The sequence below is a fragment of the Acanthamoeba castellanii genome (genome assembly GCF_000313135.1).
Source record: "Acanthamoeba castellanii str. Neff unplaced genomic scaffold scf7180000084559, whole genome shotgun sequence".
In the NCBI taxonomy this organism is placed as follows: domain Eukaryota; phylum Discosea; order Longamoebia; family Acanthamoebidae; genus Acanthamoeba; species Acanthamoeba castellanii.
The window spans coordinates 2,866-25,128 of record NW_004457291.1 but is presented as its reverse complement, the minus strand read 5'-3'; the positions used below and the strand labels follow the sequence as shown (position 1 = coordinate 25,128).

The following is a 22,263-nucleotide window of genomic DNA, read 5'->3' as shown; positions in this document are numbered from 1 at the left end:
ATGATAGATTAATTACATATTTTGTACACATTTCACATCAGAGCGACAATGTGGCGAATGAATCAATCGAGGGGTCGAGATTGCCTGCGGTCGCCAACTGTGCTGCCACTCAGGCAAGGAGCCCAGAGAGCCATAGAGCGCGCCTCCACGCGTCTTACCAGGGAGCGGTGACGGACTGGGCGGCGGCGCCGTTGATGACGAACTGGAGGGTCGACTTGCACGGGGTGCCGTTGGCGGGCGAGAAGGTCCAGAGGCCGGTGGCCCAGCCGGGGGTCATGTCCGCCAGGCCCTGGCCGTTGCCGCAGTCCACCTTGGCCGACGTCGAGCCGGGGATCGACACCGCCATCCACCAGGCGCTCGAGCCGGACTGGAAAGTGACCGAACCGACCGGGGCGTGGGTGGTCTGCGCGGCGGGCGAGGCCGAGGCCGAGGGCTGGGCGGGGGCGGCGGGCGAAGCCGACGGCTGGGCGGGCGCGGCGGGCGAGGCGGAGGGCTGCGAGGGCGCGGCGGGCGAGGCCGAGGGCTGGGCGGGGCCGGTGGCGCCGTTGAGGCAGACCTGGCCCTGGGCGTTGACCGAGAACTTGGTCGGGGCCGAGACGAGGTTGGCCAGCAGGGCGAGCTTGCCGGTCTCGGGCGAGGCCCAGTCGTTCTGCAGGAGGCCGCCGGTGTCGCCCGAGTTGGGGTTGAGGCACCAGAAGAACTGGTCGGTCGAGTCCTTGGACTTGAGGTAGGCCACGAGGGCGTCCATCCACACCTGGTCCTTGCCGCTGAAGGGGCCGCCCCACTCGCCGATGACGAAGGCGCGGCCGGTGGCGGCGGGGATGAAGCCCCAGTGGTCCTCCCAGATGGCGGGCATGTTGGCGGGGAAGTTGCCGGCCGAGAAGTAGGACTGGCCGAACACGTTGGGGCCGTAGACGTGCGGGGAGTAGACCAGCTTGGCCGGGTTGGCGATCACGACGGGGTTGGTGCGGGCGCCGGTCAGGTTCTCGCCCCAGAAGCAGTTCTCGCGGCACGGCGGCGAGTTGGCCACGCCCTCGACGAACATGAGGAAGCGGTCGCTCACGCCGCTGGCGATGGCGTTGGCCAGGCGCGCGGCGCCCAGGTTCCAGTCGGTGGCCGAGTTGCCGGTGCCCCAGGTCGAGGTGTGCGGCTCGTTCTTGAGGTCGGCCGCGATGACGTTCCACTGGTTCTTGTAGCGCTGGAGCAGCTTGGTCCAGCCCGAGATGACCTTGGACTCGGGGTTGGCGGCGTTGTACCACATGCCGTCGGCCATGAACTGGTCGGGCGCGAAGGAGTGGAGGTCGAACATGATGAGCAGCCCGCGGGCGGCGGCGGCCTGGACGATCTTGTCCATGACCTGGAGCGAGTTGAGGCCCTGCAGGTCGGCGTTGGAGCCGGCGCCGTAGTTGATGCCGTTGGGCGACTTGTCGTTGAGGACCAGCTCGAGGTGGAACGGCAGGCGGATGGTGTTGAAGCCCTGCGCGGCCAGGAAGTCGAGGAAGAAGGTGTAGGAGTTGGCCCACAGCCCGTGCACGGTGCAGGCCGCCGTCTCGAAGCCGAACCACGACACGCCCTTGAGCTTGAACCGCTGGCCGTTGACCCAGAGCTTGCCGGCCTCGGAGGTGAAGTTGAGCGCAGTGGGCGCGTAGCAGCTGCTCGACTGGCCCGCGGCCGTGGGGAAGCTCGAGGCCGCCAGGCAGGCGATGGCCACGAACACAACAGACAACACAAACACGTTGCGGAAGCTCATCCTTGAGGTGGTAAAGATGAAGTTTCTGCTGAGCGAAGAGTTGTAGAAGAAGAAGGTCGAGAGTGTTGTGTTTGTTGTTGGTGAGGTTCAAAGCCGGGTGGGCGCCCTTTTGTACTTGGTTGTTGGGGGCTAACTCCTAGGTCTGGTTAACCCGCGGAGGGGCGTCGCACTTGGGCAACGACCATTTGGCCCAGTTGGCGACCACTTGGGAGAACGGACCAGGAGTTTGACGACTACCGGTTGGCTGCGGTTGGGCGGCGACCAGGTCACGGTTGTGCTGCCCGAGGACTCATGAAGGAGAAGTCCCTCATCTAGAAGATCCCTGAGTTCCGTAGAAGCCCTGATTGTCGACATTCCAATCATGCCATTCGGCGATTGGCCTATTGATTCCAGCAAAATGGGTCTCGAGGCACACCCTTTTTAGGCAATGCATATTTCGGAATTAGTTGAAAAGCGGACCTTCCTGGGAGTATGAGCAACATGTTATGATCCTCTCAATATCCCTATTTTATTTTATTTTCATTTCTCTTTTTTTCGTTTTTTTGGTTGGTGGCCTTGATCAGCGCAGATCAGAGAAGTGGTCGCATCTTCTCGAAGGAGAGGGAGAGCTTCTTGTCCTCGTCGACGGCGTGGGCCAGCAGGGAGGTCCGCCACCGGTACTCGATGGCCAGGGTCTTGTCCTCGCCCGGGCACGGATCGCCAAAGGCCTTGTTCATGCACCCATTGGGCTTCACCTTGTACCCGAACGCGACCAGCCCACGCCCTCCTGCACCATTGCCACTCGTGAGTACTCCACACATAACACGACACACACACACACACACACACACACACACACACACACACACACACACACACACACACAAGACACACACGACACACACAAGCCACAAGACACACCTTGTTCGGCGAGCATGTCCCGAAGGATCAAGGTGACATCGTGCACGTTGTTGCCGCGGCCGTAGGTGGCCTTGAGAATCTCGACGGCGACGAGCTTGGCCTCGTCAGGCGGGGAGCCGCCCATCACCTTCCGATACATGTGCTCCATCGTCAACTTCAACTGGCGGTGGGTGGATGGGTGGTGAGTTGTTGCTGTGTGGGGCAATCTATTCGGGCGAGCGCACCTTCTTGTCTTCGGGCGTGGTGATGAGATGGAGACGGCACCCCAGGATCTCGTACGAGAAGAGAAGCTGCTTGTCGCGGCCAGGCACGGGATCACCTGATGATGAGGCCCACCGCACACGGCACACAGCACACGACACAGCGTGGTGAGTTCGGAGCTAAACTTGGTGGCTCTGCTGACGTCATCGCCGCCTTGCAGAAGTCGAACAGGAAGGCGGTGCAGGGAGGGTGGAAGTACCAAAGAGGGCGTTCATGCAGCCGTTGGGCCTGAGACCCTTGTAGCCAAAGGCGTCGAGGGTGAGCCCGCCGGCCTCGTCCGCCATGCGCTGCAGCGTGTCGGTGACGTCGGCCAGCACGGTCCCCGCGCCGTAGGAGGCCCGCGCCACCCGCATGCGCGGTCCCTCCTTCTTTTCTTCTTCCGCCCCGACGCCATCATTACGTGCTGAAGATGGATGGCTCACGGCCGACAGCGAAGGCGACGAAAACGAGGAGCGCGACTCGCTCGAGCTCGCGGCCTGGCGAGAGAAGGGTCCCTCGATCGGGGGCGGGTTCTTGGGACGGGGAGGCGGCACTGCTGTGGACTGCTGCATCGATCTATGGACGAATGTTGGCTGCTGGTGTCGGGGCAAAATAAATAATAAAAAAAGTAAAGATGAACAAAAAAAAAGGTAAACATAAAATAAAAAGATGAATCAGGCGATGCGAGCACAGTACGCGAGCTACGCGAAGCAGCTGTACAAGATGTTGATTCAGGCGTCAAGCGCGTCCTACCAATCGAATGAGGTGGCGTGCACATGGGCCGTGAGCAGAATCCGATCCGAATTCCGCAAGCACAAGGATGAATCGAATCCCCAGCGAATCGAGAACCTCCTGCAGCGCGCCCATCTCGTGCTGCTGGCCGTGGCCGCCGACGATGCCTAGGCCGTGGAAGAAGCCTCGCTGCCATCACGAATCCGCGATCGCCACCGCTTGCTTGCGCGCAGATGTACACTTACGAGTTGTGTCGAAAGAATTTGAACGCCAGCCAGTTGAAGTAGACGATGACGAAGCTGACTGGGATGCACGACAAGACCACGAGGCAGTAGTAATTGTCGTGCTTGATCCAGTCGAGCAGCGGGTTGCCCGTGTCAGGCATGAATTTCGACACCAGCACCCAGTACATGGTCGTCGTGAAGAACAGGAACGAGCCAGAGAGCATCGCGTAGCCATAGAGGTGCGTGTTGTCCCTCGTCTGCGGGTGGATGCCCTTCTCCCTGCGCAAGTAGGGCAGCGCGTCCTCTACAATTGCCTCCATCTTTCTTGTTGTGTGTGATGTAAAGAAAAATGAATCAATTATTAATTATTTATCTTTTTTATTTGACAAATAAATAATCCACAAATATCTCTGCTCACTGCACGAGGCAAGCAGCTGGGTTGGCTCGTTGCGTGACGCGCACGTCGTTGGTGCCGCCAACGCCCTCCTCGCTCTCGGTGGCGGCGGCCAGCCCTCGACGCAGTGACGAAGGCGAAAGCGAAGGCGAACGGGAGCGCGGCGACGGCCTTGGCGACAGCCTCGTGCCATCGCTCTCGACCGCCGCCGGTGCTGGTCGTGGGATGAGGGCCGGCACAGGCGTCGTTGCAAAGTCGGCGGCAGCCCTCGGCGACACCCGCCCACAGCCGATGGTCGGCGCAGAGATCTGCAGGCGCGGCGAGGTCAGCTTCGGCGCCGACGAAGACGATGATGAAGGTCCAGAGCTGTTGGCCGCGGGCGCCGCCTGGGGATGTACGTCGGCTCGTTTGCGCAGGGCCGGCGGCGATCGTGGGCTCTTGTCGTTGGTCACACCTCTCCGTCGGCGCGCCCAGGGCGACGGCGGCGGGCTGGGCTCCTCCTCGTCGTCGGGTCCGGCCCCTCGGGCGGGCGTGGGCACGTCGTCAGAGTCAGAGTCGCTGCTCGAGCTTGAGTCGTCAGCTGACGAGCTGGAGCTGGATGGGCTGTGCTCGCTCTCGCTGGCGGAGTCGAAGCTCGACGAAGAGGAGGACGAAAGCAGCGGCGAAGAGGCGGACGACGCCTTCCGCCCAAGGCTTCCCTTCTTCCACTCCTTCTCGGCCTTCTTCATTTTCTTCTTCTCCTTTTTCTTCTCCTTCCGCGTCAGCTTCGAGTCTTGGGACTGCGAGATCCGACGGCCCTGCTTCTTCTCGCTCAGCGCGCTGTCGCTGGCCATCTTGGCCATCTTTCGCTTGCCGCCCGACTCCTTCATCTGCTTTTTCCACTCCTTGAGTTGCTTTTTGGCCTTCTTCTCTTTCTTCTCTATGGCCTTGGTCTTCGCTTTGGCGATGGCGGGCGCCAGCCGCTTCGCTTTCACGCCTCGCGCGATGCTAGTCCCGTCATCGGCCGGTGTCGAGTCGTCCAGGCTGTCCCACAGGAACTTCTGAAACGCCGCCGCCTGTTCGCACTCGTAATCCTCTCTCGAGTAGCCCTTGGCCGACCCGTCGCTATCCGTGCGACCCTTCGTCAAGTTGTCCCGCAGTTGATGTTGCCACTCGAGCGGGAAGCCGACCGAGTCGAGGTAGTGAGACGTGTAGCCCCAGTGCGCCTTGATGAACTTGAGCGTCTCGTGCATCACCTGCGGCGGCGTGCCATCGAACCCTGCATCGAGACCCTTCTCGCGGTTCTCCTCCACTGAACATTGGCAAGAGGCAGCCACCACGACCCGGGTGAGAAAGGGTGCACTAAGAGGTCTGTGATGATGATGATGATGATGATGCATACCGATCCGAGGCATGACCGGGTCCAGTGCAATCTCAGATTCGTGATAGTTGGCTATGATGTCCTTCGTGTCCGCTTCGCAGCACCGCAAAATAAGAGCCGTGATCAATCCTGCGGAAGGAGACGGGAAGAGGATCAATATCACCGATTCAGATCTATGGCCGCACTGGAGGGATGAGACTCACCTGTCCTGTCTTTGCCGGAAGAGCAGTGGTACATGATGGGGTAGTTCGTGGGATCCGTGCACAAGCGCAGCACTTGCGCTATCTCCTTCCCTGTACAGAACCTCACCATTAGCGGCCGGCAAGTGTTGGCGCGGTGCAGCATAAAGGGGGGCTTGTGTGGACGAGATAAGCACCGCAGTAGACCAGCATGAGCTGGTTTAGACCAAGCAGCCCCATCACGTTCATCGCGTTCTTCGACATCACCTCCGTCGGTGTCACGCCGTGGCCCACAGGCAGCGCGGCTCCTATCAGCTTTCTGTATCCCATGCAGATGAGCAAAGGTCACGTGTGAGGTTGCTCTGTGCGCTTTAAGAGAAAGTGGGGTGGGCATACAGCTTGGTCAGCTTGTTGGTGCCCAAGTTGAAGAGGCCACGCAGCTTGAAGTCGAGATTCATGAGCGGGATGTGAAACCGTCGTGGGTGTCCTTCGATGTTGGGTGTTGTTGCCTTCGTGGTGGGGTAGAAGTCCTCGAGCACTCGATCGAACGGATCGGCTTGCTTCTCATCCTTGTTCCTGAAGTCGATGATGGTTCGAATTCCCACCTCGTCCTTGATGTAAGCGATAATCTTGGCGATTTGGTCGATGTCGACGTCTCCGCGCGCGATGCAGGCTGTGCGATACACCCTGCCAGGCTTGATGCGCAGGCGGCTGCGGCCAGTGTTGGTGGCATCCTTCAGATCTCTGAAGTTGAAGAGGAGCTTGCCGACCACATCCTCTTTTGTCGCCTCAAGCCGTCCTGCTCTCGCTTCTTCGAGCCGTGCCGAGTCGTAGAGGTTTGGCTTCTCCTCCCCTTTCCTTGTCACCGATCCATCCACCCGATAAATGCCGCTGCCAAACTTTCTGGCTGGAGGGAAATGCAGGGCCTCGAATGGATTGCCCTCCACTTCGATCTCTTCATCTTCCGCGCCATGCTGGGATCTCCTCTTTTCCATCCACGCCCTACGCTGCACCACGTTCTTCTCCTGCGGTGTGGTCGCTTTCAAATGTTGTGCCCAAGACGCTATGCTACCTGTGTGTGCAGTTTATCCTATCGATCGACAGAGGCTGCGAGGAACTCCTTCCGCAAGGCTCCTTCTCTCCTTTCGCCTCAGTCGTGTGCATCCACGCGACCGTCTCTACGTACTATCCGCCAACCGCGCGACCATGACCGGAGTCGACGAAAAACGTGCTTCTTCTCCGTCACAAGGCAAAAAGGTGCGCACAGAAGAAGGCGAGTCTCACAACGTGGCGAAGCCAAAGATTACACCCCGATGCAAGATCTCCCGTACTTGCTTCTCTTCCTCGCTTGGGGCGCCACGTTGTTCCTCTTCCACGTCCTCCTCATCCTCGCCCTCGCGGGCCTGCGTGGTGTCATCCTCGCCTCGGTCGAGGAGGGTCTCCGGCAGCTCGGGTCGCAGGAATTCGTCCAAGATCACTCGGGTCAGGCGCGGGTGGGACGCGACGACGGGTAGAATGGACGACATGCGCAGGCTGATGCACCCGATGAGGTGCAGGGTTTGCAGATTGGGGAACGCTATCGTCAGCACCTTGAGATCGATCGGCCCCACGAGATGCAGCTCCTCCAACAGAGGCGAGCGGGTCGCGAGCAGCGCCATCTGCTTCTTGAACACTCGGATGTTCTGCAGCTGGAGAGCGAAGGCACGCAGCTGCGGGCAATCAATCGAAGGATTGAACTCCTTCCTGCCTGCCTCGAGCAGTGCCAGCCGCTTGAGCTGTGGGTGATGGATGCGGGGCGTCATGAGGTGGCGGCAGCGCGAGAGATCGAGCTGCGTGAGGTTGGGGCACTGCCTCACGACCAGATTGACGTCGGTGTCGTACAACCACTCGCGAGCATTGGAAGCGGTGAATTGAAGAGCGTCTATGTAGGGCGCGCACTGCGGAAGAAGATGCTTCACGAATCGTCCCCGGTCGAGGAGGTTGCATTTCGAAAGCTGCCACAGGATGGTGCCCCACAAGTCCTTCGGCATGAGGGCCAGATAAGCAGACAGCTCTTCCTCCTTCATCTTTGCCACGCTGCGCGCCACCGCCCTCCCACTCAGCTCCACCAACGACTCCATCTTCTTGGTGCTGCGGCCCATCTTCTTCCCTCGCTCTTTTTGTTCAACAATTAGCCACGCGTGCCTGTCAGCGGCCGTTGCCAACACTGGCTGTGCTGTGGGGGTTGATGGCGACGATGGTCATGTGATTGACTGTACATATGTGTATTGGCACGTGGCGATGGTACACCACGCGATGCACGATCATTCACCGACGCCGTCGTCTTCCTCGGGCGGCTGGACACCCTCGTCGCCGCATGTCGGCGCCTTGTGTCCGGTGTAGGGGCACACGCTCGTGGTACCACGCGCTCCACTCGGCGCGGGCAGCGCACTCATGCTCTCCTCGACGCGGGTCTGCTGCTGCTTCTGGCTCGGCTCACCTCCGCTTGTGGGCGCCCTTCGTCCCGTGAAAGGGCACACGCCCGCAGGTGGTGGATGAGCCGCCGCTGTGTGTGTGAGCCACGCACAAGCATGAGTGAAAGGTGAGAGGTCATTGCATATGAGAGCGCGTGGAGCGGTAAACGGTTGTCAGTGGTACCTGTTTGTGGCGACTGTGGTAGTGATTGTTGTTGTTGGCCATCGTGTCGCACTGGGCAGGTGCCCATCCCCGAGACGTCCATCGGTGGCCCTCGGTAGCCCTGTGCCATGATGCACCCTCCCTGCGGCTGACTGCCCGGAACGGTGTTCACGCCGCGCTCGAAGGCGGCAAGCTCCTCCTCCACCGCCTCATCCGTCACCTCCTTGCCGGCCTGCTTCAAACGGGTGGCCGAGCACACGTACACCCTGTGTGCATTGGGCGGTGAATGGTGCCCGAGGTGAGCGATGGGCTGCGAGAAGAAAGGTTGAATGGGAAGAGGAAGAGGGAGAGAGCATATACTCGGACTTGATGGCGATCTTGGCCGAGTGGATCATGCCGAACTTGTCAGTGAGCCTCTGTCTCTCCACAAGCATGTCGACATGAGACGCCTTATACTGCTCCATCAGCCTGCAGGTTGTAGGTGATGCAGCAGTAGCAAAGCCCTCCGTTTAGTGTGAAGGCCTGTGATTCAATCAACACACACAGGAGGGTCGAATGACGCACTGGGTGAGCTCAGGGTCCTCTTGGACAAGCTTCGCCACACGTTCGGCATCGTTGTGCGTCATCGCTGCATGGATCGCTGCGCACAGCTGTTGTACGGGGTCGCTGCACAAGGGACGGGAAGATGAGAAGGGAAGGGACGCGAGCGAGGGAGGCGAGCTGTGCACGAAAAGCCACAGGGGAAGGACACGAAGATGAAAGGGAAGAGAAGCACACCTGAATTGGTCCTGTGAGAGCAATCGGCCACATGCCCGTTGAATTTGTACATCCATCCATTCGATTTCCATGTGCGTCTGGAAGTATCTGCCGTCCTTGAAGTGGTCGAAGGCGTGATCGAATTCCTCCTGCGTCGTGCCGTCCGGCAGGCTCCACCAATGCTCCGTCTTCCGCTTCATCTCCTCAATTTCCTCCTTACTCAACTTTATGTCCCCCTCGTCATGATTTGGCTTTCCTGCCACTTCTTTCTTTCCCTCATCGTCGTCGCTGATCATGAAGGATACCTTTCGTTTCTTCTTATCTTTCTGGGCGCTCGCTCGCTGAAGTGATGATGTGGAGGGCAGGGTTGTGGATGTGTTGCTGAGGTTGTCGAATGAGCGCTTTTTGGAGGGCCGTTCCTCGAGATTGGAGCCAGCGGGAAGAAATGTCAACGAATCGAAGCTGCCCGAATCCGAATCGAGAAGGGTGTCCCCCTCCATTACTTCTCCGAACACTGCTTCAATCGAGGGATGCGATGCAGAATCCTTCAGATCTTCTGCTGGTTCTTTCGTCTGGTTCTTATTGTTTGTCGCTAAGGTCCTAGGGTTGCACGGAGAAGGAACGAAGGAGTAGTACCACAAGGGGAGGAACGGGTGGACAAAGAGGAGAGAAAACCAAAGATGAAGTTGGTTGGCGGCCCGCGTGAGTGCCTTCAGTCTTGTCCGGTTGCTTCTTTTGGTTATTGTCCGCTTTCAAGGCCTGGTAGCTCCGCCCCGCCGTGATTACCCCAATCAACACCGCCTCCGCGGTAGCGGTGTGGCAGCTTCTTGGCGCACCTTCGGGCGTATCCAGCTCGACCGCAGCTCTCCAGCTCAACCGGTGTGCGCGTTCGAGTACCGTGACGCTTGGCTGGGCGTAAGATATATTTATTTAGCTTTCTTTTTTTTTGACCAGCCAGGGGCTTCGCTTTATGCGCACGTGTGGAGGAAATGGAGGCATTGCCGCGAGTGGTGTTTGCCGAGGGGCTGCTCAAGGGGGAGGTGGCCATCGTCACCGGCGGGGGCACCGGCATAGGGCGGCAGATCGCTCTCCAGCTCGCGGGGCTTGGAGCCAAGGTCCCCTCAAACCAGAAATAAAATAAACCAGAAATAAATAAATAAAATCACTTCAATAAATCGATAAATCGATAAATCAAATCAGCCAACGGTGGGTGGCTCTAACGTCTGTTGAGGCAGGTGGCGATATGTGGCAGGCGCCGGGAGCCGCTAGATGACACGGCCAAGGAGCTGCAGGCGCAGGGTGCGGCGGGCGTGCACGTTGGGTGCTGCGACATACGCGACTACGACCAGGTCAAGTCCTTCGTGCTCGACGTCCAAAAGCAACTGGGCGACGTCACCATCCTGATCAACAACGCTGGCGGGTACATAGGCACTGCGTAGAGCTTCAATGCGTGGATTGCTCCTTCTCTCACACATCCTTGTTGTTGATGTTGTTCAAACCAGACAATTCCCAATGGCTGCAGAGGCGATCACGCCCAATGGGTACCCTGTCCAGGACTTGCCAATAGAGGAGTCGCAACGCTAACCATCACCAACCATCGATCCTTTGCCACATGTGTGCAGATTTGCAGCGGTCATCCGCAATAACCTCATTGGGACTTGGTACTCTTTGACTCTTCTTAGTAGTGTGCGCCTGGCGACTGGCTCATGGAGCAAGCTCTTACGCAGGCACATGACGCACGCGGTGGCTACCACTTGCATGATTCCTCAGAAGAAAGGTTCCTTCTAACTCTTCTTCTTCTCTTCGTGAGCTGGCATCTTAATTACGGGCGAGACAGGGCGTATTGTGAGTATTACGGCTCAGGTGGCTCGAGGATTCCCTGGCATGGTCCACACCGGTGCAGCTCGAGCTGGCGTCGAGGTACGTACTGCTATCTGTGCGGCAGCATTGCGTACTGATGAACCAGTGCAGAACATGACGATGACGCTGTCGGTCGAATGGAGTCCCTACAACATAAATGTATGTAAAGCTCAAAATCGCGGCCTCTGAGTTGAACCTCTGTGTGCTGATGCCTGCGTCGTCGTGTCCAGGTGAATGCTGTTGCTCCCGGCGTGATCGGAGACTCAGGAACGCATCGCTATGCCAAGGAGGTCGTGGAAGGAGCCATCGAAAAGATCCCCCTCAAGAGACATGGAAAAGCGGTGGAGGTGGCCTATCTGGCCACCTTCCTTGCCTCCCCCATGGCTTCCTACATCACCGGCCAAGTGTACGCTCCCCCAACGTGTATTGCCCACTGTCGCTATCGCCACCTTCCCCTTCTTACAACCCACACCGATGCAATGACAGATACCGTATTGATGGTGGCCAGTCTCTGTGGGGCGATCTCCTCAATCCACATGCTATGGCCCGTCTGTGACATCCCAGACGTTCGTTACCTGTTTCTATTCCTTTGTTTATCTCAACACCCTCTTCCTCACCCCAGTCCTCATCTTCGCTGTGTGTGATCACGTGGAACACGTAGTAGTCCTTTCCGTTCTCCTGTTCGTTGAGAGCACGATTGCAGCGGCATCGTAGCTGCTCTCGAGCTTGATGTCGTCCTCTCGCCCCTGGAAAACGACTGCCCACTTCCCCAAGTTTGCCTGGTGCTCTTGTAGGGCGGGAGTGAGTCGCTTCTTCACCTCGGCTAGTCTCTGGCGGTACTCTAGGAGTCGTTGCACTAGCTCACAGAGCCTGTTGGCTGGTGCATGCTTGCATCTCGAGCTTTGTTTTTTTTTGTTCTTCCCCTTTGGTTGGGGACAATTATTTTGGCGGGAAACACAAAGAGGCGAAGAGAAATCGAGTACAAAGGAGATTAATTGGGCACAGTGCAGACGGACGAGGCGGCGCTTGCCAAGAGGATGGAAAACGAGGAGTTGGTGAGATGCGTGCACCTGCTGGTCGCGAAATTTGTCTCGCCCCAGAACAGAGCGCAATACGAGAAGTATTTCGGATTGTTAATGCACCTCATCAGCACGAATGCCAAGCAGTCGCTGGATAGAGACGAGTCCCAGGTCATCGCTCGCATACGCAAGACAGGTAAACCCAATAATCCTTCAATTTATTCGATAAGGCCTGCTCAATTCAAACCCATGTCCGTAGTGAGCCGGGAGAAGGGTTTCGGCGAGGCTGCCTTGCTGGACCAGTACCTCAACAAGCTTGGAACCTCGTCTTCACTGAGCAGCAACTGGGCCATACTCTACCTGCTAGATCAACTCAAGGGAGGCATCAACAAAGACGCACCCACCTCCACAATGCCCAAGACCCTTTTCTCTGTACCCCGCCCGTTCCTCCCCTCGGCTCTTTGCGCCTTCTGCACAGCCTTTGCTCACTTCGCACATGTGAACGCCAGGCTCAAGCCCTGCCAGACAAGACGCCTGTGGCTGTGCGAAGCTCTTCTCGACTCCAGGAAGAGGCTCACGCGAGGCCGACCCCAGCCTCCTCGATCTCTTCTTCAAAGTTCAAGACGCCCGCCGCGCATCAGAAACACAAGTACCCGGCCTCGCTCATCTCGTCGATCTCGCCCATCCACCCCACGCCGGGCTACACTACACCCGGCCAGGCTTCTTCGGTCGGCTCCTCGGCCGCTGCCGCATCTCCCAATTTCTCTACCCCGCAAGAGTCGCCTGCCGTACGCCCGCATCGACGACCGCTGCTGACCGACCATCAGGAGGAGGTGGCACTGGGCGCCATTCTCGAAGACACGCTGTACGTGCTACAGGGCATCGAGGGCTCAGTAATCAGATACAACGACGAGTTGGACCGATTCGCCATCCCGCCAGAGGTACTTATCGCCGCTTGTTGTGTCGGTGTCTGCTTTAGGTTCATCTGACGCTTCTTCCGTACATCAAAGGTGAACGTGTCCACCTCGATCCGACAGCTCGTCGGTTGCGTGTGCGAGATCGGGTGGCTGTGCAAACGTCTGCGCGAAACGATAGATGCCTCCACGGCCCAACCCGGTATTGTGGCCCAGGTACTCTTTCTCGCCTTGAGATTGAGCGTGCGTTTGTTTGGCAAGACGGCGGCGAGGCTGATGCTCGAGGCCACCGTCACTCTCAGGGATTCTATTCGGCGGTCAAGATTGAGCTTACGGACTACTACCGCTCGCTGGCGGCTCTCGAAAACCAAATCGGCGAGGGCAGCGATCTCACTCTACACCGCCTGTTGGCCTGGGTCAAGGGTCCCTTGGAAAAGCTGCAGATCCTCAACATCCTCGTGGTATGTATTATCCGACTCACCCCGATACCGATCCTAGTGTTATGTGGGTGCTCACCGTGGGTGTTTATTTGTGTCGTGCAGGATAACATCAAAGGGAAGCACGGAGGGGAAATGGCTTCGGCCGTTTACAAGCTGGTTTATCACGGCAGCAAAATCTGGCGTTCGGTCGCGCTGAGCGTGCTCAACCAGACCGCCAAGCCCATAATCGCCATGATCCGAGCCTGGATGCTGGAGGTACACACTGGCCAACACGCTTGCGCCTCTGTTCACTCGCTTATGATATATGTATCACGAACGGCGATCAGGGCACGCTTAATGATCCGTATCAAGAGTTCTTCGTCGCTACCGACCCGGACGTGCCCGCCCACCAGCTCTGGCATGCAAAGTACCAGCTGCGGCCAGAGGCGCTGCCTTCCTTTATTCCTCCGTCTCTGGCCAACAAGGTGCATTCCGAGCGGCGGCACAGGTGCATAAGATAAGGCTTTTTTTATACTGACACTGGCCGCCTTTTTCCCCTTCCTTTCTCTCCTTGCCAGATTCTACTGATCGGCAAGTCCCACAACCTCATGAGAGAGTGCAGCGACAACGTGACCGATTTCTGGGGCATCGAGCGGGACTCGCTGAATCAGATTCTGCGGGGTGACATCGGGGAGCTTCGATCTGACGTGGAGTTGGTCGAGTTCTTCTCGTCTCTTGAAAGGTAACGTACCCATTCATCGAAAGGCTACCCTGGCAGACAACGAAGAGCCGGCTTGATCCAACACCACCAATTCAAACAACAGGGCCGTATCCAAGGTGGAGACCGTAGTCAACAGGCGAGTGATGCAGGTGTTTATGGACAAGCACAAGTTCCTGCAGCACTGCCTGGCCATCAAGCGATACTTGCTTCTGGGCCAGGGCGATTTTGTAACCTACCTCATGACCTCCATCAGGTATAGCTCCTCTTTTCTTCATGGGGTGGCCTCCAATTAACTGCCTGACCGATTCCTTCTGCTCCTTCTACGCAGCTCTGACCTCAAGAAGCCCTCTAGCACCATCTTCCGCCACAACCTTCTCGGTAATACATACAAAGCTAGATCAACGAAGCAAGGTGCGAACGACTAATCGATTCGCCCATTCCAGGTACTCTGGACCGAGCCGTCCGAAGTTCCAACGCACAGTTTGACGACCCGCAAATCATCGATCGATTGGATGTCCGTTTGCTCGAGCAGGGCGTGGTATGGTGTCTCCCCTCCCCCTTCTGTGTTGTGTTGTCATTTTCGTAGATCGCCCCGATGTCGTAGTAATCCAGGTCGCGCCCACTCTCGAGGACAGATGGAAGGTGTTGACGCAGGCAGTGGCTGGGCGGTGTTCTCGCTCGACTATCACGTCGACATGCCGATCTCGCTTATCTTCACGCCCGAGGCAATGAGCACCTACCGCATGCTGTTCAACTTCTTGTGGCGGATTCAGCACCTGCACCACTCGCTGGCCTCCATGTGGAAGAGGCACATCGGCTATTCGCGTCGGCAGAACCAAAACCGTCAGTTCTCGCTTGAGTCACTGCGCAAGTCATCCCCCGCGCCGGCCAAAGAGAAGGATGAAGGTGCGCGGCTTCTGCGTTTTCTGGGGGTTGTGCCCTCCATCGCGCCTCACCACTCGTGTGCGATCATGATCAGACGACGAAGAAATGGAAGACTACTACGCCGATGATAAGGAGACTGAGGGGCTGCTCCACCGATGCCGCATCCTCTCGCAGGAGATGCTCTTCTTCCTGTCCAACGTGCAGGGCTTCTTCATGGTACCCCAAGCCTTCCGTACATTCCTCAGCTGTGCCAGCCGCAGTGGTGGTGCTCACAATCTTCATCTTTTAACTGTAGATGGAGGTGATCGAACCCGCGTGGCAGCGATTCCAAAACACGATCGTCAACGAGTCATCCAGTACGTCTTCGTTCTTCTTCGCTCTTCGTTCTTCTTCTCTTCACTTCATTTCATGGTTATCTGGTGCTGAGACGTTCTGTTACGACGGTCGTGTTCCCCCCCCCCTTGGAAGGTATCGAGGACTTCATCAAGTCGCACTCGGAGTTCCTCACGCAGATCGTGGAGCGGTGTCTGCTTTCGCCCACCAACGACCAGTCAAAGTCCACCCTGGCCCTCATGACCAGGATCTTTGGCATCATCGCGCACTGGGTGGCCATGCAGCGATCCATGCTCGGCAGCGGGCTCGAGCTCGACACCGACGCCGCCAAGAAGAAACAGAGCAAGATCCACAGCACCGGTACGCTGCCGCTACCCTCTGCGACACTCCTTCGTTCTTGTTCTCTTCATTCTTTCCTGACACGTGTTGTTATGTGGTTGTGTTGCGTGTTGTTGCTCGCAGGTGCCGAGTACAAGCAGGCCGTGTCGGAGCTGCGCGTGCTGGTCACGCAGATCACGAACGGCAACGCCGCGTCGTCGGTGTCCCTCCTCCACCTCCGGTTCCTGCTCGAGCGGCTCGACTTCAGCGGGTTCTATCCGTCGCTCTCCCTCCCCGCCTCGACCTCGGCCTCGGCCGCCGCCGCCGTGCCCGCCACGCCCATGGGCACCACCCACGACGCCGCGCGCGACGCCAAGCTCCGAGCAGCCGCCGCGGCCGCCAGAGACAAGAGGCCCACGAGCAGCTGAGCGCACGTTCGCGTGACCTGCCCAACTCGAAAATGAAGCGCGGAAAGAACGAAAAGCGAAAAAGTAACTGAGCTTTGGCCACGCGGTGGTGAGGTCCGGAGAAAGTGGAAGAAAGAAAGCGACATGACGAAGCAGCTGCAGCACCGCTGCCTACATGTAGGCACCCTCAGGTTGGTGGTGGTGGCGGTGGCTATGCCCGGCAGCCTGGCTGGTACCTCCCCCTTTCTTTCGATGGAGCCGAAGAAAGGAAGAAGAGTCAAGCTCGACAGCAAACCACTCGGCGCTGGTGCTCACCGGACATTGTACCTTACATTGAGGGAAGACATTGGCAGGCATGCATGCATGCGTTGAGTGAGTGAGTGAGAGGGTCGCTCTCAGCACCTCAACGGGGCGGGCGCAAGGGTGAAAGAGTGAATGAACCAAACCGTGTGTTGATTGAGATCTCATCAAACGCAGCACTTTGTTGCACACAAAGCAATGCTGCACACCACATGTGAACCCAAGACAGCAGCGAACCATCAGCACTACCAAACAAGGGCCAATCTATTACGGGGCTGATCGCCTGAGCTCCACGCCAGGAGAAGCAGGGCGAGAAGGGCTAGCAAGGCGGCGGCCGCGAGCCTCACCCCGCGCGGCACCAGCGCAATGCGCGTCCGCGGTTTGAAGCGCACACCCCCGGATTGCATCAAGAGCGTCGATAGGTCTGGCACCAGCACACACGCACACACGCACACACACGACCGCACACGCACATGTGTGAGCCCAGTTCGAGTCAAATATTGTTTGTACACGAGCCCCCCCCCCCACACCAAAGCAGGGCGTGCGCCACCTCTTTCTGCGCCGGAGCGCGGGTAGGGTCCGGTGACTATGGGCGGCGTCGCGTGCTCCACCTTCCTTCTTCGCCCGGCCACCAGCGCGGCCCTCGACCCCCCTGAGCCCGACTCGACACTGTCCGTCTCCGCCTTCTCGGCGCCAGCGGCGATGAGATCCTCAATGTCCGGCACGGCCGATTGGTGAAACCCGCAAAACCTGCGTGTCGTGTCGTGTCGTGTCGTGTCGTAACATTGTGGGCGGGCAGGCGGAGGGGATGGGTGGGTTACCAGGGGTTGGTGAGCTCGGCCTGGTCGCGCCACCGGCGGTAGCGCGCGGCGATCTTGTCGGCCCGCACGACCGTGTTCCAGGGCTTGGCCGCGTTGAGGAGGTTGACCATCTGGCCCGTGAGCAGCTCCACGTCCTGGTCCATGATCTTGTCCGCGTACCACCGGTTCAGGTGACTCCCCAGCGGAAACCCGCCCGACGCCGTAAACTTCGTCGCAAAGTTGCGACTGTGTGCCATCATGTGCGGTCATGTGTGTGCGGTGTGTGCGGTGGTGAGTGTCGTTAGTGCGAGTGTCGCGTGCGCGTGTGCGTGTGCTCGTGTGCGGTGGTGTGCGTACAAGAAGATGGTGTTGACGCGGAACCGGGTGGGGCTGACGGGCACGCAGAAGTGGAGCTGGATCATGGTCGGATAGGAGCCGTCGGGCCGCTTCTTGGTCGTCGACGTCTGCAGGTCGAGCCGCACCACGCACGGCGTCTGGAACGTGAACCGCTGCGCCGGCCGCGACGCGTCCGCGGGCCACACCGCCTGCGCCTGCATCCCATAGAAACCCTCCGGCAACCCCTGCACCCCACACGTCAACAACACTCACTGCACACACCGCACACACAACACACGACACACACCACACACACGGCACACGGCACACACCGCACGCAGCGTACGAGGGTGAAGTGGGAGTGGGCGTCGGTCTGGTGATCGTCGGCTGAGCTGCGAGGCGCGGGGGCCTGGCCGAACACGTTGTCGAAGAGCATCTCGACCTTCATCTCGTCGGCCTTGGCGCGCTTGCTCAGCGTGCCGTCGTGGGTGAAGGGCAGGTGGGACGGGTCCAGTATGTTCTCAATGAACAGCCCATGTTCACTGCGCCGTTGGTCGTGTGTGCGCGGTGAGTGCGGTCGAGCGTGTGCGGTGAGTGCGGTAAGCGTGTGCGGTGAGTGCGGTAAGCGTGTGCGGTGTGTGCGGTGAGTGCGGTCGAGCGTGTGCGGTGGTGGGTTACATGTCAAAGTCGCGGGTGACGGTGTCCTTGCCCCAGCTCTTGTCGCGGTACTCCTTGAAGAGGTGGTGGGGGATGTGCTGCTCGGACGCCTTCTCCGGGTCCCCTGGCCACACCCACACCAAGTCCTGCCCGCCGCGTAGGGAAGAACCACCGGCTTAGTGGTCTGTGTGCGTGCTGTGACGTGTGTGCGTGTGCGGTGATGTGTGCGTGTTATGCGTGTGTGCGTGTGCGGTCAGGCGCACGTAGACTTCGGTGGTGGGATAGGCGTAGACGCAGAAGGGCTTGCCGGGCCTGGTGGTCGGCTCCGACGGGATCGACTCACACTTGCCACCACTCCCGAACTGCCATCCGTGGTACTTCAAACACAACATTTCCATATATTATTTTAGTCTATTTAATATACTAAAATATAAAATATGATAGAAAATAATAAATAAAATAATAAATCATATATTTAGGTACCTTGCACTCGAGGCGGCCATCGCGAACGGTGCCGACGGAGAGGGGAGCCGAGCGGTGGGAGCACTTGTCCTGCACGCACTGGGCCGCGCCGTGCTGGTCCCGAAACAGGACGATGGGGTCGCCCAGCAGCTGGAAGCCGTAGGGGTCGGTCGGCCTCGACCCTGTCGCCGCCGCCCCTCGTGGCAGCTCGCTGGCAAAGGCCACCGGGTACCAGTGGTTGCGCATATCGAACGCTCCTCGTGCGGCCTCCATCTTATGTGCGTTGCGTTGTTGTTTCTTTTTTGTTTAGTTTTTAGCTTTTTTCTGTTGGACAAAAAATGAAATTCGATGGAGTGAGGCAGTGGTCCAATCAGCAATTTCCTTAAAGACGGAGTTGCCGAACCAATAAGGAACCTCCACCACTAGTTTAGTGATCCTCGAGTTGTCGTCTGGAACTGCGAGTGAGTGCTTGCTTTATCAAGACAACATGTTAGAGCACTGACAGCGCTCACCATCTACTCAAGTGCAGGGATGCAACAGTACTGTCTGGCTGCAGGCGGCCCAACAGCGAAGAGCATGAAGGTGGTGATGGAGAGCAGCAGCAGGGTGGGGGATGGGTGCATGCCGCGCCGACTACGCCGACCACGCGTGGTGTTCATCTTCGTGGCGTTCTGCCTCTCCACCTTCGCCATGGCCTGCGCCTACCCGCTGGTCCCGCAGGTGGTCGCCGCCCTGTGCGGCGGCGACCTGAGCCGCGCCTCGCTCTCCCTCGGACTCCTCAGCGCCTATACGCCCCTTCCCCACCACAAAGTGGTGCGCTTGGGTGGTGGTCTGGGCTCACGAACTGCGCACCAGCCAACGCGCTGGCCACTCTGCTCACGGTCCCCGTCCTCGGTCTGCTCTCCGACCACGTCGGCCGCAAGCCCGTCTTTGTGCTCTCCCTGGTACGCCCTCGCAGTGTGCGGTGTGCCGTGTGCCGTGTGCGGGGTGCCGTGTGCGGTGTGCCGTGTGCCGTGTGTGGTGTGTGGTGTGCGGTGTGCGTGTGCGTGTGCGGTGAGCTGAGGCAAGGGAGCAGATGGGGAGCGGTGTGGACTACCTGGTGATGGGCGCGGCGGTGCTGTTCGACCTGCCCCTCTGGGTGCTCTTCATCTCGCGCACCCTGAGCGGCACCACGTCGGCCGCCTTCTGCATGGCCTACGCCTACGTCGCCGACGTGTCCGAGCCCCACCGCCGCAGCCAGAACTTCGGACTCCTGGTACTCGCCTAATTACACGCACACACACGACACACGACACACGACACACGACACACCACGCACGCAGACACGCACCACGCGCGCGCTCGCACATATTGAACAAGGCGGTGGTGAGACTCACCATCGGTCGCTGGTTGCAGGGAGCGGCCATGGGCCTGGCGATGATGTGCGGTCCTGCGCTCTCGGGCTACTTGAGCAAGGTCCGAGCCCAAGCTGTGGTGCACCACAGAAGTGCCAGTGAGCTGATTGGGGGGCAGAGCAGTTCTCGATGACGATCGCGTTCAGCCTCGCCGCGACGGTCATCGCTGCCGACATCTTCTTCGTCGTGTTCGTTGTGCCCGAGTCACGCGATAGCAGGTACCTGCCTCTACGCGACACCAAAGACGCGACACCAAATTGATTGACGCTGCATACCTCCATCAACGTTGCCATCGTGGCCCGCCAGCTGCGGGGAGGCCAAGCCCTGGAGGTGGTCGAGGGCGATCCCCTTCCGCTCGGTGTCCCTCCTCTGGAAGAGCAGATTGGCCCTGGGCACAGGTCCTCACCGCACCCACCTCCTTTACGCTCGTTGTTCTCAGCTGTGTGTCGTGTGTGTGTGTGTGTGTGTGTGTGTGTGTGTGTGTGTGTGTGTGTCGTGTCGTGTGCGTGCGTGTGTGTGTGTGTGTGTCGTGTGTTGGTGTGCTTCAGCCGTGGCCTACTTCCTCATGTTTCTGGGCGAAGAGGGCATGATGAGCATCTACGTCCTCTACTTCAAGTACACCTTCCACTGGGACTCGCTGCAGATCGGTACCTCCTTCCGTCAACCCCCGTCGAACCATCTCCACTGCTGACTGGCGCCGCGACGCAGGGCTGATGATCTCGGCCTGGGGCGTCAGCTGCATCCTGGCCCAGGGCCTACTCCTCCGCCTCGTGATCCGATTCGTCAACGACAAGGCCGCCATCCTCCTCGCCCTGGCCGACAGCGCGGTACCGACCACAGACCACCTGTAGTGCTGACGTCACCACCATCGTTAAACATCGTGCTGCTGACGTCATCGCGGCCCACTCTCTCGCGTGCAGCTGACGGCGTTCGTCTATGCGATCATCACCGACGGCAACCTGGTCTACGCCCTGATCGGGGTGCGCGCGCTCAGCCAGCTCGCGACGCCGCTCATGAAGGGCGTGATCTCGCGTCAGTTCGCGCCCCACCGGCAGGGCGAGCTGTTCGGGGTCCTCTCGTCGCTCTACACGCTCACCTCGTTCGTCGGGCCGCTCCTGTTCAACTCGCTCTTCGCCTACCTGGCCTCGAGGCGCCCCGCTGCGGGGTCCGTCGCGCCCGTCATGGCGGAGCTGCTCCATACGAACGGGCCGGGCCTGATCTACTACCTGGTCTCGGGCATCACCCTGGCGTCGCTCGGCGTGTCCTGCGTCGTGTTCTCCGTGTGGCGCGACCACACCACGCTCCACGGCCACCAGCTCGCGGGCGTGAAGGTGGTGGACGAGAAGGGCGCGGACGCAGGCGATGAGCGATGGAGACACGTGGACGAGGTGTATGACGATGATGAGGGTGACGAGGAAGAGGAAGTGGTGGCGAAGCAGGGGCGGCAGTACCGGAGGGTGCTGGTCATCACCGAGGGCAGCGAGCCGCGGGCTGATTACGCCAGAACCGACCAATCTGTGAACTGAGTGCTGGAGCAAGGCCACCCGGTCGCAGCAAACAGAACCACACACGCGCACCACACGCGCACCACACACACACACGGCACGCAACGCACCCACGAAAGACAACCGATGCATAGCCGCGGGCCAAAATGCCTTACACATCCTTGGCGTCCTTCACATCCATGGATTCCTTGAATTCCTTGGCGTAGTTGGCGTACTTGTCTTCGTCTTCGTCGGCGTACTTTTTGGCCTTGGCCTTGCTCTTGCTCTTGCTCAAGCTTGGCAGCACGTTGTGGCGCTTGATCATGGCCTCGCGGGCCTCGGCAATGCGCGCCTTGCCGGGGTAGTAGACCGGGGGCGGCAGGACGTTGAGATCGTTGAACGGGTGGCCGGCGATCAGGTGCGAGGGCAGGATGCGCTCGAGCAGGTTGACGGGGAAGGGCGCGATGGGACCCAGCAGGACCACGGTCAGTCCGGTCGCGATGAGGTAGTACATCATGATCAGCGTGGCCACTTCCTTCGATAGCCAGGGTGCGCTGAAGAAGACCCCGTAGGGGTCTACGTATGCAAACACGCCATGGCGTCAGCACCTCCAACACAAAACGACACACGACACACACGACACGAGGGAGCGGACCTGTGCTGAAATAGTAGAAGAGAGAGAGGTAGACGCCCATTTTGAGGCCCAGAATGGTAGGCTTGGTGAACTCCGTGGAGCCATTGTCGCCGAGCATGACGCGCTCGACAATCACCCGGTAGAAGCTTCGGTATAGCATTACATTATA

At 59.2% G+C, this 22,263-nt stretch overlaps 14 protein-coding genes across 14 annotated transcripts; 6 read left to right on the top strand and 8 right to left on the bottom strand.

The window, feature by feature from the left end:
• Nucleotides 1-154: 154 nt before the first annotated feature.
• On the bottom strand, nucleotides 155-1,750 carry ACA1_033490 (glycoside hydrolase family protein; the record flags this gene model as incomplete). Its single annotated transcript, XM_004334166.1, has 1 exon — nucleotides 155-1,750. The coding sequence occupies one exon, from the start codon at nucleotides 1,748-1,750 to the stop codon at nucleotides 155-157; it is 1,596 nt and encodes a 531-aa protein (XP_004334214.1).
• Nucleotides 1,751-2,319: 569 nt separating this feature from the next.
• ACA1_033480 (uncharacterized protein) lies at nucleotides 2,320-3,462 on the bottom strand (the record flags this gene model as incomplete). The annotated part of the gene is made up of 4 exons (XM_004334165.1): nucleotides 2,320-2,516; nucleotides 2,651-2,810; nucleotides 2,875-2,969; nucleotides 3,111-3,462. 4 exons carry the CDS (start codon nucleotides 3,460-3,462, stop codon nucleotides 2,320-2,322), a joined length of 804 nt encoding a protein of 267 aa, XP_004334213.1.
• Nucleotides 3,463-3,559: 97 nt separating this feature from the next.
• On the top strand, nucleotides 3,560-3,793 carry ACA1_033470 (uncharacterized protein; the record flags this gene model as incomplete). The annotated part of the gene is made up of 1 exon (XM_004334164.1): nucleotides 3,560-3,793. The coding sequence occupies one exon, from the start codon at nucleotides 3,560-3,562 to the stop codon at nucleotides 3,791-3,793; it is 234 nt and encodes a 77-aa protein (XP_004334212.1).
• Nucleotides 3,794-3,863: 70 nt separating this feature from the next.
• On the bottom strand, nucleotides 3,864-4,166 carry ACA1_033460 (uncharacterized protein; the record flags this gene model as incomplete). Its single annotated transcript, XM_004334163.1, has 1 exon — nucleotides 3,864-4,166. The coding sequence occupies one exon, from the start codon at nucleotides 4,164-4,166 to the stop codon at nucleotides 3,864-3,866; it is 303 nt and encodes a 100-aa protein (XP_004334211.1).
• A 94-nt stretch (nucleotides 4,167-4,260) lies between these two features.
• Nucleotides 4,261-6,774, bottom strand: ACA1_033450 (uncharacterized protein; the record flags this gene model as incomplete). Its single annotated transcript, XM_004334162.1, has 4 exons — nucleotides 4,261-5,729; nucleotides 5,804-5,893; nucleotides 5,977-6,098; nucleotides 6,176-6,774. 4 exons carry the CDS (start codon nucleotides 6,772-6,774, stop codon nucleotides 4,261-4,263), a joined length of 2,280 nt encoding a protein of 759 aa, XP_004334210.1.
• A 285-nt stretch (nucleotides 6,775-7,059) lies between these two features.
• ACA1_033440 (uncharacterized protein) lies at nucleotides 7,060-7,920 on the bottom strand (the record flags this gene model as incomplete). The annotated part of the gene is made up of 1 exon (XM_004334161.1): nucleotides 7,060-7,920. One exon carries the CDS (start codon nucleotides 7,918-7,920, stop codon nucleotides 7,060-7,062), a length of 861 nt encoding a protein of 286 aa, XP_004334209.1.
• A 162-nt stretch (nucleotides 7,921-8,082) lies between these two features.
• Nucleotides 8,083-9,351, bottom strand: ACA1_033430 (uncharacterized protein; the record flags this gene model as incomplete). Its single annotated transcript, XM_004334160.1, has 5 exons — nucleotides 8,083-8,324; nucleotides 8,417-8,661; nucleotides 8,756-8,863; nucleotides 8,960-9,061; nucleotides 9,173-9,351. 5 exons carry the CDS (start codon nucleotides 9,349-9,351, stop codon nucleotides 8,083-8,085), a joined length of 876 nt encoding a protein of 291 aa, XP_004334208.1.
• Nucleotides 9,352-10,140: 789 nt separating this feature from the next.
• Nucleotides 10,141-10,590, top strand: ACA1_033420 (oxidoreductase, short chain dehydrogenase/reductase superfamily protein; the record flags this gene model as incomplete). The annotated part of the gene is made up of 2 exons (XM_004334159.1): nucleotides 10,141-10,266; nucleotides 10,387-10,590. 2 exons carry the CDS (start codon nucleotides 10,141-10,143, stop codon nucleotides 10,588-10,590), a joined length of 330 nt encoding a protein of 109 aa, XP_004334207.1.
• Nucleotides 10,591-10,857: 267 nt separating this feature from the next.
• On the top strand, nucleotides 10,858-11,567 carry ACA1_033410 (uncharacterized protein; the record flags this gene model as incomplete). Its single annotated transcript, XM_004334158.1, has 3 exons — nucleotides 10,858-11,071; nucleotides 11,123-11,170; nucleotides 11,242-11,567. 3 exons carry the CDS (start codon nucleotides 10,858-10,860, stop codon nucleotides 11,565-11,567), a joined length of 588 nt encoding a protein of 195 aa, XP_004334206.1.
• A 481-nt stretch (nucleotides 11,568-12,048) lies between these two features.
• On the top strand, nucleotides 12,049-14,670 carry ACA1_033400 (Spindle pole body protein Spc98 family protein; the record flags this gene model as incomplete). The annotated part of the gene is made up of 12 exons (XM_004334157.1): nucleotides 12,049-12,226; nucleotides 12,290-12,462; nucleotides 12,540-12,818; nucleotides 12,858-12,971; nucleotides 13,041-13,160; nucleotides 13,247-13,405; nucleotides 13,487-13,639; nucleotides 13,711-13,848; nucleotides 13,942-14,105; nucleotides 14,188-14,337; nucleotides 14,413-14,495; nucleotides 14,528-14,670. 12 exons carry the CDS (start codon nucleotides 12,049-12,051, stop codon nucleotides 14,668-14,670), a joined length of 1,854 nt encoding a protein of 617 aa, XP_004334205.1.
• A 142-nt stretch (nucleotides 14,671-14,812) lies between these two features.
• On the top strand, nucleotides 14,813-16,048 carry ACA1_033390 (uncharacterized protein; the record flags this gene model as incomplete). Its single annotated transcript, XM_004334156.1, has 5 exons — nucleotides 14,813-14,990; nucleotides 15,064-15,185; nucleotides 15,265-15,325; nucleotides 15,438-15,662; nucleotides 15,765-16,048. 5 exons carry the CDS (start codon nucleotides 14,813-14,815, stop codon nucleotides 16,046-16,048), a joined length of 870 nt encoding a protein of 289 aa, XP_004334204.1.
• Nucleotides 16,049-16,572: 524 nt separating this feature from the next.
• On the bottom strand, nucleotides 16,573-18,855 carry ACA1_033380 (rieske [2fe2s] domain containing protein; the record flags this gene model as incomplete). The annotated part of the gene is made up of 8 exons (XM_004334155.1): nucleotides 16,573-16,751; nucleotides 16,878-17,077; nucleotides 17,149-17,373; nucleotides 17,485-17,708; nucleotides 17,810-18,005; nucleotides 18,142-18,266; nucleotides 18,384-18,482; nucleotides 18,604-18,855. 8 exons carry the CDS (start codon nucleotides 18,853-18,855, stop codon nucleotides 16,573-16,575), a joined length of 1,500 nt encoding a protein of 499 aa, XP_004334203.1.
• A 348-nt stretch (nucleotides 18,856-19,203) lies between these two features.
• On the top strand, nucleotides 19,204-21,502 carry ACA1_033370 (tetracyclineefflux transporter, putative; the record flags this gene model as incomplete). The annotated part of the gene is made up of 9 exons (XM_004334154.1): nucleotides 19,204-19,408; nucleotides 19,438-19,526; nucleotides 19,646-19,837; nucleotides 19,978-20,055; nucleotides 20,100-20,194; nucleotides 20,283-20,374; nucleotides 20,525-20,623; nucleotides 20,685-20,803; nucleotides 20,897-21,502. The coding sequence occupies 9 exons, from the start codon at nucleotides 19,204-19,206 to the stop codon at nucleotides 21,500-21,502; spliced, it is 1,575 nt and encodes a 524-aa protein (XP_004334202.1).
• A 130-nt stretch (nucleotides 21,503-21,632) lies between these two features.
• On the bottom strand, nucleotides 21,633-22,254 carry ACA1_033360 (uncharacterized protein; the record flags this gene model as incomplete). Its single annotated transcript, XM_004334153.1, has 2 exons — nucleotides 21,633-22,036; nucleotides 22,116-22,254. 2 exons carry the CDS (start codon nucleotides 22,252-22,254, stop codon nucleotides 21,633-21,635), a joined length of 543 nt encoding a protein of 180 aa, XP_004334201.1.
• Between the last annotated feature and the right edge of the window lie 9 nt (nucleotides 22,255-22,263).